Raw genomic sequence first — 20,071 nt, forward strand, 5'->3', positions numbered from 1 at the left:
TTATGACTTTTTTTTGCATAATCTTTAGTCTTGCAAAGTTAAATTTTTCTAATTTTATTTTTTCTCATTCTATTTTTTTTAACTTTTACTCTTTGCTCTTTTAACATTAACTATTTTATCTTATCAATACTTTTTTTAAAAATCTTTTAAATTTTTCATTGTTATAGTCATATTTTATCTTTTCTTTGTATTTAACCTTATTTTTTGTATACATATAGGGTTTTTTTCTTTAAATTTTTGGGATATATAATTTCTTCTAATAAATCAAAATATACCCTAAAGCTAGCTCCAGCCTGATCACATTCTCTCTGCTTTTTTTTTTTCCTTTTTCCAACCAACTTATCAATTCCTCTTTTAGAATCTTTTAATTTTCATCTTTACAGTCATATTCCATCACTTCATTGTGTTTCCCCTTATTTTTGTATACATATAAGGTTTTCGTTCTTTAAAATTTCTTTAAAACTTTGGATTTTGGGAGATAGTTTCTTCTAAGAGACCAGAATATACCCAACATCAAGTGGGTGACTCTGTTCTATTCACCAGTCTAATACATATTTTTTTTAATTTATTTATTCCCCTTTACGTCTCCCCCCAGTTTCGGGTCTCTTCTGATTTGGTTAGTGTATATTTTCTGGGGTCTTTGCCACCCTTTTAGTATTTTACTCTCTCATTCATATATTCTTATCTGGGTAAAGTGACAGGGTGGAAAAACTCACCACAAAAAAAAAAAAAAAAGAACATGGGGCAGTACCGATGGCTAGGGACCTTGGTAATATGTATATGGACATTGGTAATATGTCAGAACTAGAGTTCAGAATGACGATTCTCAGATAGCTAGCTGGGCTCCAACAAGGCATGGAGGATGTTAGAGAAACATTGTCTGGATAAATATAAGCTTTTTCTGGAGAAATGAAATAACTAAAATCTAGCCAAACTGAAGTCAAAAAAGGAATTAATGAGGTACAATCAAGGATGGAGGCTCTGACTGCTAGGATAAATGAGGCAGAAGGGAGAATTAGTGATATAGAAGACCAAATGATGGGGAATAAAGAAGCTGAGCAAAAGAGAAACAAACAACTAATGGATCACAGGGGGAGAATTCAAGAGAAAAGTGATACCATAAGATGAAACAATATTAGAATAATTAGGATTCTAGAAAAAGAAGAAAGAGAGGGGCAGAAGGTATATTGAAGCAAATTATTGTAGAGAATTTCCCTAATATGGCAAAGGAGCAAGCATCAAAATCCAGGAGGCACAAAGATCCCCCTCAAAAAATCAATAAAAATAGGTCCACACCCCGTCATCTAGTAGTAAAACTTACAAGTCTTAGTGACAAAGAGAAAATCCTGAAAGCAGTTCAGGACAAAAGTCCTGTAACATACAATGGTAGAAATATTAAATTGACAGCAGACTTATCCACAGAGACCTGGCAAGCCAGAAAGGACTGGCATGATATATTCAGAGCACTAAATGAGAAAAATATGCAGCCAAAAATATTATATCCAGCTAGGCTGTCATTGAAAATCAAAGGAGAGACAAAAAGCTTCCAGGACAAACAAAAATTAAAAGAATTTGCAAATACCAAATCAGCCCTACAGGAAATATTGAAAAGGATCCTCTAAGCAAAGAGAGAGCCTAAAAGTAATAGACCAGAAAGGAATAGAGACAATATACAGTAGCAGACACCTTATAGGCAATACAAGGACACTAAATGCATATCTTTCAATAGTTACCCTGAATGTAAATGGGCTAAATGCCCCAATCAAAAGACACAGGGATGAATGGATTAAAAAATGGATAAAAAAACAAGACCCATCAATATGCTGTCTACAAGAAACTCATTTTAGACCCAAAGACACCTCCAGATTTAATGTGAGGGAGTGGAAAACAATATGCCATGCTAATGGACATCAAAAGAAAGCTGGGTGGCAGTCCTTATATCAGATAAATTAGATTTCAAGCCAAAGACTATAATAAGAGATGAAGAAGGACACTATATCATACTTAAAGGGTCTTTTCAACAAGAAGATCTAACAGTTTTAAGTATCTATGCCCCTAACATAGGATCAGCCAATTATATAAACCAATTAATAACAAAATCAAAAAACACATCAACAATAATATAATAATAGTAGGGGACTTTAACACCCCCTCACTGAAATGGACAGATCATCTAAGCAAAAGATTAACAAGTAAATAAAGGCTTTAAGTGACACTGGATGACTTTAAGTGACTTTAAGTGACACTGGATGTACTTCACAGATATATTCAGAGCATTCCATCCCAAAGCAAAGAATACACATTTTTCTAGTGCACATAGAACATTCTCCAGAATACATCACGTCCTGGGTCACAAATCAGGCTTCAACCAGTACCAAAAGACTGGGATCATTCCTTGTGTATTTTCAGACCACAATGCTCTGAAGCTAGAACTCAATCGCAAGAGGAAAGGTGGAAAGAACTCAAATACATGGAGGCTAAAGAGCATCCTGCTAAAGAATGAATGGGTCAACCAGAGAATTAAAGAAGAATTTTTAAAAATTCATGGAAACAAATAAAAATAAAAGCACAACGGTTCAAAATCTTTAGGACAAAACAAAGGCAGTCCTGAGAGAAAAGTATGTAACAATACAAGCCTTTCTCAAGAAATAAGAAAGGTCTTAAGTACACAACCTAACCCTACACTTCAAGGAGCTGGAGAATGAACAGGAAAGAAACCCTAAACCCAGCTTGAGAAGTAAAATAATAAAGACCAAAGCAGAAATCAATGAAATAGAAACAAAAAGAACAGTAGAACAAATCAACAAAACAGGAGCTGTTTCTTTGAAAGAATTAATAAGATTGATAACCCCCTGGTCAGACTTATCAAAAAGAAAAGAGAAAGGGCCCAAATTAATAAAATCATGAATGAAAGAGGAGCAATCGCAACCAACACCAAAGAAATACAAATACAATAACATATTGTGAGCAACTGTATGCCAGAAAATTTGACAATCTGGAAGAAATGGATGGATTTCTAGAGATGTATAAACTACCAAAAGTGAACCAGGAAGAAATAGAAAACCTGAATAGACCCATAACCAGTAAGGAGATTGAAGCAGTCATCAAAAATCTCCCAACAAACATGGGGCACCTGGGTGGCTCAGTGAGTTAAAAATCTCCCAACAAACAAGTTGAGGAGTCAAACTCTCACTTTTTGCCGATGATATGATACTTTATTGAAAACCCAAAAATCTCCACCCCAAATCTGCTAGAACTTGTACAGGAATTCAGTAAAGTGTCAGGATATAAAATCAATGCACAGAAATACATTGCATTTCCATACACCTACAGCAAGACAGAAGAAAGAGAAATTAAGGAGTCAATCCCATTTATAATTGCACCCCAAACCATAAGATACCTAGGAATAAACCTAACCAAAGAGGCACAGAAGCTGTACTCAGAAAACTATAAAGTACTCATGAAAGAAATTGAGGAAGACACAAAGAAATGGAAAAACGTTCCATTGTCATGGATTGGAAGAAGAAATATTGTGAAAATGTCTATGCTACCTAAAGCAATCTATACATTTAATGCAATCCCTATCAAAATACTATCAGTGTTTTCCCAAGAAATGGAACAAATAATCCTAAAATTTATATGGAACCAGAAAAGACCCTGAATAGTCAGGGCAATGTTGAAAAAGAAAGCCAAAGTTAGTGGCATCACAATTCCATACTTCAAACTCTGTTACAAAGCTGTCATCATCAAGACAGTATGGTACTGGCACATAAAGACACATAAATCAATGGAACAGAATAGAGAGCCCAGAAATAGACCCTCAACTCTATGGTCAACTGATCTTTGACAAAGCAGGAAAAAATGTTCAATGGAAAAAAGACAGTCTCTTCAACAGATGGTGTTGAGAAAATTGGACAGCCACATGCATAAAAATGAAACTGGACCATTTCCTTACACCACACAAAAAAATAGACTCAAAATGGACGAACAACCTCAATGTGAGACAGGAATCCATCAAAATTCTTGAGGAGAACACAGGCAGCAACCTCTTCAACCTCAGCCGCAGCAACTTCTTCCTAGAAATATTGCCAAAGGCAAGGGAAGCAAGGGCAAAAATGAACTATTGGGACTTCATCAAGATCAAAAGCTTTTGCACGGTAAAGGAAACAGTCGACAAAACCAAAAGACAGTGGACAGAATGGGAGAAGATATTTTCAAATGACATATCAGATAAAGGGCTAGTATCCAAAATCTATAAAGAACTTACCAAATCCAATACCCAAAGAACAAATAATCCAATCAAAAAATGAGCAGAAGACATGAACAGACATTTCTCCAAAGAAGACATCCAATGGCCAACAGACACATGAAGAAGTGCTCAAAATCTCTCGGCATCAGGGAAATACAAATCAAAAACCATGATGAGATACCACCTCACACCAGTCAGAATGTCTAAAATTTACAATTCCGGATATGATAGGTGTTGGTGAGGATGCAGAGAAGGGGAACCCTCCTACACTGTTGGTGGGAATGCAAACTGGTGCAGCCACTCTGGAAAACAGTATGGAGGTTCCTCAAAACGTTGAAAATAGAGCTACCCTACAATCCAGCAATCGCACTACTGGTATTTACCCTAAAGATACAAATGTAGTGATCCGAAGGGGCACGTGCACCTGAATGTTTATAGCAGCAATGTCCACAATAGCCATCTATGGAAAGAACCTAGATGTCCATCAACAGATGGATGGATAAAGAAGAGCTCCTATATATATACAATGGAATACTATGCAGCCATCAAAAGAAATGAAATCTTGCCATTTGCAGTGATGTGGATGAAACTAGAGGGTATTATGGAGTCAAATAAGTCAATCAGAGAAAGACAATTATCATATGATCTCTCTGATCAGGGTGGGAGGTTGTGGGGGTTAGGGAAGGCAAAAATGAAATAAGATGGGATCAGGGAGACAAATCATAAGAGACTCTTAATCTCACACAACAAACTGAGGGTTGCCAGGGGGAAGTGGGTAGGGAGAGGGTGGTTGGGTTATGGACATTGGAGAGAGTATGTGCTATGGTGAGTGCTGTGAAATGTGTAAGCCTGATAATTCACAGACCTGTACCCTTCGGGCAAATAATACATTATATGTTAATAAAACTAATTTTTTAAAAATATGTAATAATAATACTAGCAGTAATAGCTACCATTTATTCAGCATGTACTGTGTGTCAGATATCATGCAAGTGATTGCCAGGCATTAACCCTAATGATAATGCCAGGTACTTTGTGGGCCTTTGTAAGATTAACTACAAGTTATACAGAAGATCCTAAGCCAGATAATTTATGCTCTTTTTAAAATTCATTATTACTATTTTCTTTTGTATCCTCTTGTAGCCATCACATATTTATTGAGCACTTACCATCTGTGTGGTCTTGGTCAAGCTGTTTATCTTCCTTGTGCCTCAGTTTCCTTATCCAGACAATGGAAATAGGAATAGTACTACCTTACGGGAGGACTAAATGAGTTAGTACATGCAAAACACTTAAATGCTGCCTGGCATGTAATAAGATACAAAACTTTGAAATGTGGACTAGGGGCACCTGGGTGGCTCAGGTAGTTGAGCATCCTACTTGTGATTTCAGCTCAGGTCCTGATCTCAGCGTAATGAGATTGAGCCTTGCATCAGGATCCTCACTCAGCAGGGAATCTTCTTCAGAATTTCTCTCCTTCCCCCACTCCCCCTCCTCTTCCTCTCTCTCTCTCTCTCTCTCCCCCTCCTTCTCTCAAATAAATAGATAAATAATTTTTTTAAAATAAAATGTGGACTTATTTTCTAGCCATATGAAAACCACTGTAAAACTTTGCTGAGAGACAAAACATTTGAGTAAAACATGATGCATTCCTAGAAGATTATAATCAGTAAGGTAAAAAAATCAAATCTTTCTCAATTAATGTATAAATGAGATGAAATTTCAGTCAGAATTCCAAAAAGATTTTTAAAAATTGAAGCTGGTGAAAATAATTCTAAAGGCTATGAGATCAGCCTAGAAAATTTAGGGGGTGGAAATTAAAAGAAGGGATTTGCCCTGCCAGTTACTGAAACATTAAAATATAAATAAAATAAATATTAATTAATTAATTAATATAAATAAATACTGAGGTAGTGATCAAGACAGTGTGGCACTGGCAGAGGAGAAAAGGAAAAAGATAAATGGAATTATTTGGAATTAGAATTAGAATTGGAATTAGAATTTGGAATTAGAATTAGCAAGCTAATGTAAAAGACATTTCAAATCAATGCAGAAAGAGTGGATTATATTATAAATGGTCTTGGGACACTTTGCTAATCACTTGGAAAGAAGTTGGATTGCTACTTTGTCCTTTATTCTAAAAAATATTTCAAACTTATTGAAGATTTAGATACAAAACATGAAGCAATGCAGTCCCCATCCACCACAGATGTTGCAGCCCAGTGCTACACACCACACCCCTCCTCTCCTCTTCCTCCTCAAGCTGCGCTGTGACCACTCAGCTGGCCAGAGAGCATACTGCTGCCTTTGAGGAAGTTTCTAGGCTATTTCACAAAGATGACACTAGTACAGTAACAAAAAGATATTGGAACTTGGGTCAGTAGGTGAGAATGCAACAGAAGCAAAATAGCAGTAAGAGTGCTAAGACCATTTATTACATATCATGGCTAGACATATTAAGTCAGTAGCTAGCATTTCTGCAGCACTTGTGTATCAAGCGGTGTTTAAGTTCTTTGTATACATCAGTTCACTTAGTTCTCACATGATGTAGTTGATTATTATCCTCATCTTGTGGACGAAGATGCTAAGGCCCAGAGAGGTTAGATAACTTTCCGAAGGTCACACACTTGGTAAATAGCAAAGCCAGGATTCCGCCTCACACAATCAGGCTCCAGAGTCTGTGCCCTCCACCACTTTGCTTCTTGGCCTGTCTAGGAACTGACAGAGGCAGGTCATGAAGAAATAAATCCGTGTTTTTTAACAAGGGTGGCAGAAGTTTTATCAGTGCAGCAAAACCGTGTCTGTGGAATTGCAAAGAGGAGAAAACCTAATAGGATGAAGAAATAATAAATTGATTGGAAAATTGGCATTGATGGAAATGGACCAGTATCTATGAAAGCATTATACGGATGATGATTGCAAGATGAAAACCCCATCTCACTGTCTTTTCCCCCTGAAGATGTATCAGATTGACTCTTTTTCTAAAAGGTCATTCATTATTCATTCCATTTCTCTATAGCAAACCTATGTCAAAAATACCTTCTGTGTATACACAAGAAAAGTCTGTATGTATTAGTTGGTGGTCTTTTTCCCAAAAGGTCAAACTGTACATCTGCTTATAATCTAAGTCCTTGTGATAAATGACAACGGAACCTCAGTAGACTCCTCAAAGTACTCTTTGTGAATGATTCTTACACTGATATGTTCTCATGCAACTTGCTAACTGAGCACAGTAAAATCGTGAAGGCCTTTCGAGACAGGATTAATGACCTTGGACTACTAGGCTGGTAATGGGAAGCCACTGAGAGGGGTGTAAATAGGATACTGCTATGAGTTGATTTGAAGTTTGAAGGTATCTCTCTGGGTACCCTGCAGAATGGGCTCCCAGTGGACAGGAGTAGATAGAAGTCCCATGAGGAGGCTGCTGTAGGAAACTCCGTGATAACACTAAGGGAGAGACATGAGATGCATAAGACGTGAGATCTATTTTTGGAAACAAAGTTAACAGGACTAATTGGTGAACTGGTTGTGAAAAACAGGGAGAAACCAAGAGTGACTTCTGGTGTTAGGACTTGAGTATTTATTTGGTTTAGGATTGGTGGTTCCATTTACTAAGCTGAGGAATAGGGAGGAAGAATTCATCTTCAAACCGTTGGGGAACAAAGCAGGAGCAGAAATTTTCTGAGTTATCATTCCCAGATTTAAGATAAAAAGGCTATTAAAATTGAATTGTATGTATAAATATTAGTAGATTTGTAGAAGAAAGCGTGAGGTCAAATAGATCCTTCTTTTCCAGTCTGCATATCTTGCGTGAGTTTATTGCTTTAGTTAACGAAACTAAAACTCTGTGTTGCCTTACTTAACTAAGCTAACTCTGTGTTTCTTTTTTTAGGTAATCCAGGTTTTTCTGCCTTTTATGTGCCATTTGCAAAGGCTTTGTACTCCTCAATAAACGGACGCTTTCCGGTTTGGGTTATCAGTCATGCTGGGCATGCTTTCGTCCCCAAAGGCAAGAAGATTCTTACAACTTCAGACGGTATGTCTTAATTAACATCTGTTTTCCTCTCTAGCGAGTGGGTGTTCACGGGTCTAGAAATTCAGCTAGGGTTAAGAGTTATACCACTGGAAACCTCTGCTTGTGGCATTGGGCCCAGGCTGCCACGTTTCAGTAGTTTCAGGATTTTTAGAGCCCTTTTCATTTTCTGCAGGTAGTTTTCTCTGAAAGATTGAGTAGATCAAGCAGTTGTCTAAAACTTGCCCTGTCTGTGGACTGACTAGTAATCAAATATATTTATTGATCAAACACTGTATTTCCAGGGCTGTACTTAAGAGGATTGGTGGAGAAAAAATATGATCCATGGTCCTTATTCTAAAGAGGCTCGTACACGAACATTTAGAGAATGATTCAATGATCAACTCTGACCTGCTGATCATGTGGCTATTTGAGGAGTAACGAAGGAAAGAACACAGTATGGGTCTGAAAAGACTTTGTGGAGGGGATGGGTTCCAACAGTTGAGTAGAATTTGGATCTGGGGGTTAGGGTGTGTGCAGAGGTGTAACACGCAGAAGACATAGCACAGCAGAGGGGGAGATTCAGTAGGTCTCCTGGTGCTGGGCAAGGCCAGACCTAGAGGAACCTCGGAGCTGGGGAGAGAGCCATGACTGCATTGGTAGACTCCTGGAGGCCTTTAAGTGGAGAAAGTAGCACTAGGTGGCTGCAAATTACCTGCTTCTAATGTATGAAAATTCAACATGCTCACTCTTCTAAAAAAGAAATCTATAACTTCACTTCTCTGTAGGCCTTCCATTCAAGGGGCTTTTGTCCTAAGCATGACCCTTAGTTAATTTGAGGTGGAAGAGAGGTGGCTGTGGCTCCGGTTTGCTCCTGGATCTGGTATGCCTCTCCTATGGTATGAGCATCTTACTGAGCATCTAATAGTGGATACCATGTGTGGGGAGGGAGGGAGAAACGAACAGGTGATATGGGAACTCTCTGTACTAATCTGGTCAAATTCTCTATAAATCGAAACCATTCTTTAGAACAAAACTTGTTAAAAAAAATTACTGGAATTTAAAAAAGTAATTTGGTATTTATATTTTGCTTTTTATCATTGCTGTGAAAGAAACTGTAAATTAGGTAGCTTGATTAATATGAGTTTATTTTCTTATAGCCTGGAGGCTACAGGCCAGCATTAGGGTTTCAGCATGGTTAGGTTCTGGGGAGAGCCCTCCTCCTGGCTTGCAGATGGCCTGGTTTTCTTTGAGTCTTACATATGACTGAGACAGAGAGAGAAGGATTTCATGTGCTCCAGGATGCTGTCTGATCTCTCTCCTTATGAGGCCACTAATCCCATCATGAGGGCCCCACCCTTATTATTTAATCCTAATTAACTCTCAAAGGTCCTATCTCCCAGTACCGTCATGGCAGTCAGGGCTTTAATATAGGGTGGCTCAGTGGGTTAAGCCGCTGCCTTCGGCTCAGGTCACGATCTCAGGGTCCTGGGATCGAGTCCCGCATCGGGCTTTCTGCTCCGCGGGGAACCTGCTTCCTCCTCTCTCTCTCTGCCTGCCTCTCTGCCTACTTGTGATCTCTCTCTGTCAAATAAATAAATAAAATCTTTTAAAAAAAAAAAGAATTTTAAGGCTTAGTCAGTTAAGTGTCTGCCTTCAACTTAGGTGACTCTGTGTGTCACCTCACTGGGAACATCTTAATTCCCTGATTCTTTTTTTTTTACCTATTTTTTTTTTTGAGAGAAATAAGGAGCGCTCCGAGAGCACAAGCCGGTGGGGGTGGGGAGTGAAGAAGGAGAGAGAAAGTTAAGCAGGCTCCACATACTCCACATCCTGCGCAGATGCCCAGCTTAGTCTCATAACCCATGAGATCATGACCTGACCCAAAATACAGAGTCAGACACTTAACTGAAAGCCACCCAGGCGCCCCGCAACTCCCCAGTTCTTGATCTCTCCTCTTACTTCTCACATGTAGAACTGTAGTCAGCTTCCTGAAATCTTAGTTCTGGTTCCAAAATCCTGCGGTAACTTTAAATTGATTTTAACATCAGATACCAGCTCTTGAGAACAGAATTGAATCTCCTTTTTTCCCCCCAGTTTCACTTAATTTAGTCATTTTTGAGTACCTGCTGTGTACATGCCTCTTCACTAGCATTTAGGAAAAAAATACACCTGTACTTAGAACACATTTGTTGCACTTAAATTGTTTATGGTTAGGTAATGTCACTGGCCAGACTTCCTGTATCTCCTCTGTAAGGCATCTCATGTCAGATTACCCTCATCTCAGAAAACTCTCTACTCCTTTCTGCTCACAGCTTCCTATGTCAGTGCTCAGGCCCTTGGCGAGCCATCATAGAAGCATACTTCCATACTTCAGCTACTCGAGAGTTCTACTGCCCCCTCTACTACCTTGTGTACTGCCCTAATTATCTTCCATTTAGAGTTATAGATCTGTAGATTCAGTGCGACCCCTGTATGAATTCCCACCAAAATTCCAGTTGTGGCATTTTTCAGAGAAATAGAAAAGAATCCCAAAACTCATATGGAATCATTAAAGTCACCAAATAGCCAATATAATCTTGAGAAAGAAGAAAAAAACTGAAGGCACCGTACTTCCTGATTTCAAACTATCTAGCAAAGCTGTAATCAAAACAGTATAGCACTGGCATAAAAACAAACCTGTGGAACAGAACAAAGAGCCCAGAAATAAATACACATGTATAGAGCCAATTAATCTTTGATGGGGGCTCCAAGAATACACAATGGAGAAAGAGATAGTATCTTCAGTAAATGGTGTTAGGAAAACTAAATATCCACATGCAAGAGAATAAACAGAAATATGTGTAAAATTAATTCAAAATGGATTAAATAACTTAAATTTAGGACTGGAAATCAAAAACCTCCTAGAAGAAAACATAGGGGAAAAGCTCCTTGACACTGGACTAGACAGTGATTTTTTGAGCATGACACCGAAGAACAGGTAACAAAAGCAGAAATAAATATTGGGACTGTGTTAAACTAAAAATCTTCTGCAAAGCAAAGGAAACAATCAACAAAATGAAAAGATAATCTATGGAAAGGGAGAAAATATTTGTAAAACATCTATCTGACCCAAAATATATAAGGAACTCATATACCTCAATAGAAAAAACAAAACAAAACAAAACTTAATAGTTCTGATTTTAAAATGGGCAAATATTTCCAAAGAAAACATACAGATGGCCAGCAGGAACATGAGACTCACTTCACACCTGTTCCGATGACTGTTATTAAAAAGACAAAAAAATAACAAGTATTGGCAAGGGTGTGGGGAAAAGGGAACTCGTGCACTGTTGGTACAACCATTATGGAAAACAATATGGAAGCTCCTCAAAAAATAAAAATAGAACTTGCATATGACCCAATAATCCCACTTCTGGATCTGTAGCTAAAGGAAATGAAATCAGTATCCCGGAGAGAGATCTGAACACCCGTATTCCTTGTAGCGTTATTCACAGTATATGGATCATTCCAAGGTATGGAAACAAGTTACTTAAGTGTCTGTTAATGGTTGAATAAAGAAAATGTATACACACACATGCGCACACACACACAAATGTGCAGGCACAATGCGATATTACTCAGCTATAAAAAAAGAAGGAAATCCTGCCATTTTCAACAGCATGGATAAACCTGGAGGATATTATGCGGAGTGAAATAAGCCAGACACAGGAAGACAAACAACTGTATGATCTCAATTATATGTGGAATAAAAAAAAAGTCAACAAACTAATAGAATCAGAGCGTTGCCAGGATTTGAGGGATGGGAGAAATGGGGAGATGTTGGTCAAAGGGTAGAGACTTTCAGTTGTAAGATGAATAAGTTCTGGGGATCTGATATATAACATGATGGTTATAGTTACTAATACTATATTGTGTAATAGAAATTTATAGATCTTCGTGTTCTCACCATCACAGAAAAAAGAGAAAAGGTAGTTAGTTCCTCCATCCCAAGCCTCCTGATGGCAGTGACCTCAATCAGGCGTGCCTGCTGTGCTTTCCCGGGACACTGGTAGGGAGCTCCCCAGACATTTCCTCCATGGGGGCCCTTACTCATGGCTGGGCTGGCTCTTGTGGTTCTTACTATGATTGCAGGATGCACTTCAGGAAACCATGAGGGAACTTTGAGGACAAAGATTTATTACCTGCGGTTTCTGGAGGGTACCTGGCAGGTGGAACAGACCTGGGGCCCTGCCTTTGTTCGAGTCCGAGGGTGGGGTGCCCAACGGTTTTGCAGGTTCTCTCTTTATTGGCTAATGTGAGGCATAAAAGCCAGAATTAGGGCTTGGGAAGGAAGAAGTCGGTCACACAAGGAGTCAGTTATCTGAGTTACCCAAGGCTTTCTGAAAGGTACCTTCGCAGGTGGGGTGGGGTGGCCTAGTTCCCTGTCTGGTTGTTTTTCTAGTAGCTGTGTCATACCGGTGGCAATATGCTTATTCGTGATGGATGTCTTTTGAAATGGAGGCCCATTCAAAAGTTGAATGTCAGGCACTTACAGTACACTACATGAGATAATGGATATGTTAATTTGACTGTCATAATCATTTCACAGTGTATCCGTATATTAAATCATCACATAGAAACAATTGTGTGGTACGACCGAAGTACATACTGTTTTTATTTGACAATCGTACTTCAGTGAAGCAGAAAAAAACAGTTGTAGAAAGTGGATGATGGATACTTGTGAGTCTTGTTGTACTGTTCTCTCTACTTTTATGTTGTTTGGAAGTTTCCACTATTAAAAAAAACAACTTTAAAGAAATTCTATAGAATTTCACATATCCACATCAAATCCTTTTTTGAACCGTTATTTTTCAAGGAAGGAAAGTAAGGCCCAACAGGGCTAAATCACGGGCTAGTGAGTGGCAAAACCTGGACAAGAAGTCAGCACTTGGAATGTTTAGTTCAGTGTTCAGTCCTGTCGGTCATCTTAGGTGGCTAATGTGAAGTGCTAATGATACTCCGTTGTTAGATTTCGTTAGTCCGTGAGCTAATTCTCATATTGGTCCTTCTATGATCACCAGTTATACCTGGTTTGTGACCTTTTTCCTGCGGGGGTTGATAGGGGAACAGGGTTATGGGGTGTAGAAGAAACAGTGCCGCTCATGGCAGATGCTTGTATAAATACCTCAAAGTGTCTTTTTCTCTGTGTTAATGCACATGCATGAGTATGAGTGTGTGTGTGTGTGTGTGTGTGTGTGTGTCCCTCTATGAATGCGGTTCACTTGAGAGTCTTTAACACTGTGCTTAACGACTAGGGTATACTTTGAAAGACAAGTAAATATTGATTACCTAGCAGTGAAAGATTTTAAGAGCAGTCATGAGGTGAAACTGAATATGTAGTTTAAAGACATGTATTTCAATAGCCATCTTATTGAAATGTGACTGAAGGTGAACAGAATGAGCAGTAGATACTTGCTCTGCTTAAAAGATGCATCTTTATTGTTCTAAGTTTTTAATATATGCCCAAAGAAAATTTTAGGCTCAATACCATAGTTTTTCCTTCATCAGGAAATGTATATGTTTGCTTGGGAGTGTGTTTTCACTATCTTAGGTTGTATTTGGAAAACAGAGGTGTTAGAATTCTTCTTAGAAAACAGACTTGAGGGATACGTGGGTGGCTCAGTTGGTTAAGTGTCTGCCTTTGGTTCATTGGCTCAGGTCATGATCCCAGGGTCCTGGGATGGAGTCTGCATCAGAATCCTTGCTCAGCAAGGAACCTGCTTCTCCCTTTGCCTGCAGCCTCCCCTACTGTGTTCTCTGTCTCTCTGACAAATAAATAAAATCTTTATTTAAAAAAAAAATATATATATATATATATGTTTCCCATATATATATATATATATGGAAAACAGACTTGAGGGGCTCCTGGGTGGCTTAGTCAGTTGGGTGTCTGACTCTTGATTTCAGCTCTGGTCATGATCACAGGTTGTGAAATCAGGCCCGGTCAGGCTCCGTGCTGGGTGTGGAATTGGCTTGGGATTCTCTCTCCCTTTCCCTCCCCTCCCTCCGCCCCAGCCCTGTTCACGTGAGCATGTTCTCTCTCTCTCTCTCTCTCTCTCTCTCTCTCAACAGATGGATAGAAACAGACTTGATTAACTTGTTAAACCTCCAAAAGCCACCAACTCTGCTGGTCTGTTATTGCTGGCCTGTTACCTTTCCTCTGGCAGAAGAGGAGATAAGCCCAAGTCAAAAGGAGTTAGGAAATAGTCAAAATAACCTCAGGGTACACAGTGAAGGATAATACATCTTTGTGTAATGTAATGGTGACTAGGTTATGTGTCTAATTCCTGCATTCTTAACCTGGGTGAGAAGCTCTGTACTGAATTATCTAGGGGGAGCATTGGCAACTCCATTATCACAGTAAGCCCTTAAGTGAAGACAAAAATCAAGCATTTGAACAGGAAGAACAACTTTGAAAGTTGAAAATAGATTCAAAGGGTAACTGTAGATCAAAGCTTCTCAAATTTTGGCAAGTATCAGAATCACCTGGAGGATTCATTAAAACACAAGCGAGTGGGTGGCACCCCACGATGCTGATTAGTAGATGTGGGGTGGGATCTGAGAATTGGCGTTTTTAACAATATCCCCAGGTCATGTTGATGCAGTTAGTCCTAGGACCATATTTTCAGAACCGCTATCAAAGATCTTGAGGAAAACCAGCTGAAATTATCTGTTATGTGTTTGAATTTCTGGGAAGTGTCTTTCGTTCTCATTTTAAATTGACATTATTTATCACTTTGAGTATGCTTATTCTGTACTGCTGAGTTAATAACTTAGTAATTGGAGTCTCGTCCCTTTGCTACCTAATGAGAACAGTGCCATCTAGAGGCAGTAGCCCAAAGGGCCACCAGAGGGCCAAAGGAAGCTGTGGTTTTCTAGAGAGGTTGAATGGGCAGCTCATCATCATCAAGGATTTATTGACAACCTACTAGGTTATTATGTGTGGGTACCACAAGGGTCTACAAAGAAATAGATATTCTAGTCACTGCCTTTTAGGATAGTGACTTTCCATCTGTGTTCTGAGGAGCCCAAAAGTTCTACGAAGGGCAGGTGGGGCTCTGGGTCCCACCAGCACCCCCATTCAGCCAGACAGTTCTGCTTTCATCTGTTTTATGTAGTGAAGGTTATGTTTGCACGCTATGCTCGATTGCTTTGTATAGGCAGGGCAGACAGATTATACATCATCCAAGATTATTGCTCCACGTACAGGTATTCTGACATGCAAAATACGGTATGAAAAATATGTAATCACTGAGAGAGAGGACATAAGCTGTAGCCACCCGTCAAATGTTGAAAGTATGTTTTGGTTCATATTAGCACATGTTAAAATTATGAACAGTTGGAAATAATATTCTAGTTGCACCACATTATCACAATCATAAATTGAGTATAATTGGGAGAACAGATGTTCACCAGTGTCAGGAGGGGGTGATTCAAGACAAAAAAAGTGTGAAAAGAAAATGTGAGGAATTAGAAGTATAAACTCTTTCTGGCTTTGATTTACTACAGAGTCAGCTTATTTGACGGCAGATTCATTATCAACTATTTTAAGTCATTTGTTCGAAAAGTGTAACATAAAAGCTAGAAATCACAGTGGTTTGGTTTCAGCTGATAAAACACTACCTAAAAAAGTTATACAATCTTTCAACTAATGACGAATTCGGGTCATGCTTATCCAAAGAAACAAGAAACCACTCCCATTCCAGTATTCAAACAGAAGGAAAGAGAGAAAAACAGTCGGGTTTTCTCTCTTGCCAGGACCATGATTGGCAGAGGAACCTGGAGGCAGAATGGAACGGCTGGAAGAGCCCGTGGCAGGGACAGTCCGTCAGTCAATGGAGGGGCTCACAGTCACTGAAAGCAAACAAGCCTCTAAGTGGGTGGGGAAAAAAAAAAAAACAACAACAACAACAAAGGGCAGAGCAGTAAAAGAAGAGCCCAGCAGATCGTTAGAGGCTCAGGGAATACAGAAGTGAGAAGCGCAGCAGGACGGAGAGGAGCAGGGCAGTTAGTGTCCTGTTACAGCGGCCAGCTCGCTGCCCCGTCTTCGTGGGCCTCAGCATCTCCTCATGGCTCTCAACAGTGCAGTTCAGACTCCGTGCTGATGATCGTGTCCTCCTTGATCTGGCTGTGGCCTTCCTTTCCGACCTCATTTTTCCCCCTCCCTATAAACCACAAACAGCCACGGAACTCATCACTGTCCAAAACTACACCTCACACTTTTATGTCTTTGGCTTTTGTTATTCGCTAAGTCAATAAACATTATGTTCTCCTTGCTGAATTAATCTCTCTGTCTCTCTCTCTCTCTCTTTCTCCTTTCCCGTATTTTCCCCACTGAAATCCTTAGCAGAGCACTGGGTCTTGTCAAGTGGAAAGCATACTTTAATGACCCTGGTTTTTAACCATCTATTGGGAGAATAATAATAAAACATATTTTATAAACCATGTTTGGGATTTACTAAGTTTTGTTTGTTTGAGACGTCTGGGTGGCTCAGTTAGTTAAGTGACTACCTTTGAGTCGGGTCATGATCTTGGGGTCCGGGGATTGAGTCCCGCATGGGGCTCCCTGCTCAGCAGGAAGGCTGCTTTTCCTTCTTCTACCCTTCTGCTTGTCCTGTCTCTCTCTGTCAAATAAATAAATAAAATCTTCAAAAAAACAAAACAAAGTTTTGTTTGCTTGATAGCAGTTTTAAACAGGATGCCTACCTACCATAACCTAACCACAACCTGTGTCGCACGCCATAAAAGCCAAGACACTTGCATCAATGTTGAGATGCAAGGAGCTTGCAGAAATACTAAGGGGGCCAGGGACGGTGGAGGCATAGACTATGAGAGTATGCTTTCACACTGGCGTAGGAAAGTCAGAGTACAGTCATGAAAGGAAGGCCTTTGGATCATTGAATTAAATAAACATAAAGAATTAGGGACAGGCTAATAATGCATTATATGTTAATAAAAAATAAAAAATTAAAAAAAAAAGACTTAGGGACAGTTCTCATCTACCCTTTCACTGATGTTTTGTATAACCCTAGATAAAGTCCTTTGGGGCTTTTGTATTCCACTGAGAGTAATGGGGAAGCCAATGGTGATTTCCCCAATAAAACTGATGTAAGGTAGGTAGGATTATCATGTCAAAGCATTCTTAAGTAAATTTTTTTCTTTTATTTTGAGAAAAAAATCTTAAATGTAGAGAAGTACAAACAATTGTGTAGCAGTCCAAGATTCTGTTACTTGATTTTCTCTTCATAGTTAACACTTGGCCATAATTGCCATATTTGCCATAATTGCTTCAATTATTTTCTCTTAATAAACAGAGCAATACAGAAAAAGTCCCATTTTTACATTTATTTTTGTTATTATTTTTTTTTTAGAGATTGGGGGAAAGGGGCAGAAGGAGAGAGAGAATCTTAAGCAGGCTCCATGCCCAGCAAGGAGCCCAACAAGGGGCTCAATCCCACAACCCTGAGGTCATGACCTGAGCTGAAATCAAGTCAGGTGCTTAACTTACTGGTTAACCAAATGGGAACTCTGATAAAATTCCATTTTTTAGGTCCTATCTTCAGTTTTACTGTCATAAATTTAGGGTAAATTTCATTTCTTTTTTTATATTTTTAGTGACATGTATGTGATGAACAGCATATGATATTGTTCTGTGTTTTTAAAGCTTTACCTAAAGAGTAAACCATATATATATCTTCCTTAAAGCATTCTTTAAAATGTGAAGTGCTATTTTTAGCCTTTTGGCCTATGTTTTAATCTCCACATGTAGGTTGTTAATAATAATCAAGTTATTATTAAGATACAGCTTTGGAGTAATTATGGGGGCCAGATGGGAGAGTTCACCAGTTGAGAAATTCTGGTATGAGATTTGGAGTGTTACTGTCCGCAGACTCAGTCCTAGCGGAAGGCTCACGTACACTAATCTCCAATTTCGTTAGTTCTGTGGTCACAGATGACTTGTAAATAAATACTGCTTATGTGATAATATATAGTAAAACTTAAGCATTTATATTCCGTATGTACCTAGACATACATATATGTGTGTGTATTGTTAAATTTAGGCCATCTGATTGCATTCAAGTATGTAAAGTTACACATTTATAGTAATGTGCATTAGTAAAGAATATTTTCTAGATATTTATCTTGGTTCATTTGGAGACGGTCACAGTAGTTTTCATGAATCCAGAGGGGCATTACCTTTCAGTTGTGATGCAATGAAAGTTTGTTCTTTTCTCAAGGAAATGCTTGAGATCTTACTTATTTCAGTGTTTTATAATTGTGTTTTTAACTATTTGTTAGCTCTTATTAGATTGTGAACTCCTTGAAAATAAGGGAAGTATACATTGTATTTATATCTGTATTTTCAAAGTCACCTCCAGCCATTTAGTCATGGTTTTCTGTCAGAGTGGTCAATTTAGTTGATGTGAAATAGAATGAAATAATAGTTATCAGATACCTGTGTCCTGAAACTGTATGCAATGCATAATATTTTGATCCAAAATTGACCAAATATTAATAACTGGATCAATCAGTTTGAACTAGATGAAGAGTAGATGTGGAATACTAGTATTACTTAATTCCTCTATGAGATAAGCAGGAACAAATTATATGTACCTTTTGAAATAAACTCCAGAATCAATAAGTAAGCTATAAAGTAAATTCCATAGAACTGGATCTGAAAAATAGATCAGGTTCCTTTTCTTTTCTTTTCTTCTTTTTCTTTTTTTTTTTTTTTTTTGAGAGAGAGAGAGAGAGCGAGAGAGCAGGGGGAGCTACAGAGGAAGAGGGAGAAGTAGGCTCCCCACTGAGCAGGGAGCCCGACTGGGGGCTCTATCCCAGGACCCGACCCAAAGGCAGACACTTGACCAACTGAAACACTCAGGCACCCCAAATAGGGTCAGGTTCTGAAAGGGAATTGTCAATATCATATTTAAGACGATCTCTTGATAAATATTATGTTTCAAACATACTTAGTCGATTATAACTTGAAGCCTATTTTTCAATGGAAAGAATGGCTCAAGTGATTTCTAGATTATTCTTCTGATTTGGGTACAACTGAATATTTTTTTACTGTATTTTATGGAAAGTAAGTTAATGATTTCAAGCATTTTTTCAGAGTACATTAAAATAATCATAGACATGAAATATGTAGTGAGGTATATAGTCCTTTAACCTTTAGTTTTTGCTAGTAAAATAATGTCCAGATAGCACATTTAATATTTGCTGTCATTATTCCTAGAAAGTGTCGTCTTCTACTCTAACCTCATTACAACAGCAGATGCTAATAAGTAATTTCTTTATCTTGGAAAGTTACTAAGCAGTTCCCAGAGGTAAAGCCAGATTTACTTCTGAAATATTCATTTGATTAATCTTTTGAATTACAATGTTCATTAAAGTTCATCTGAAATATAATCTTTTAGAACCTTATTTATGGTGTCAGTGAAGTTTTAAAATGTTTACTACGTTTAGCTCATTTTCTTTCTTTGCACTATCCAAGTAAATGTTCTTGGTGTATATTTGAGGGAGGACTTAAATGACAGAAATTGAAATGATAGCAGCCATAACTTTCATTTCTCTCATAATTTATGCCAGACACTTGTGCTATGTGATTTTAAAGTATTATGCTTACACTCTTAGGAGGGTGGAATTATTATCTCTGTTATAGATAAGAGGACGCTGAAGCCAGGTTAAAAGATTTGCTCTAGCCACCAAGTTAATAAGGTGCTCAACTGGGATTTAGACCCAGGTTTATCTTGTCTCCAATACCC

The 20,071-nt window shown here is 38.5% G+C and overlaps 1 protein-coding gene across 4 annotated transcripts in view; it reads left to right on the top strand.

The window, feature by feature from the left end:
- The window catches only part of LDAH (lipid droplet associated hydrolase), a 107,600-nt gene that overhangs the window by 21,606 nt on the left and 65,923 nt on the right, over nt 1–20,071 (top strand). For all 4 annotated transcript variants that reach the window (XR_004288008.1, XM_032353204.1, XM_032353205.1 and 1 more), the window contains exon 3: nt 8,142–8,285. Coding sequence is in view for 3 of the 4 variants with exons in the window: in XM_032353204.1 (XP_032209095.1) it covers nt 8,142–8,285 (144 nt within the window). In the remaining variant the exon portion in view is untranslated. The remainder of the gene's footprint in view (nt 1–8,141; nt 8,286–20,071) is intronic.

The sequence above is a fragment of the Mustela erminea genome, chromosome 7 (genome assembly GCF_009829155.1).
Source record: "Mustela erminea isolate mMusErm1 chromosome 7, mMusErm1.Pri, whole genome shotgun sequence".
Classification (NCBI taxonomy): Eukaryota; Metazoa; Chordata; class Mammalia; order Carnivora; family Mustelidae; genus Mustela; species Mustela erminea.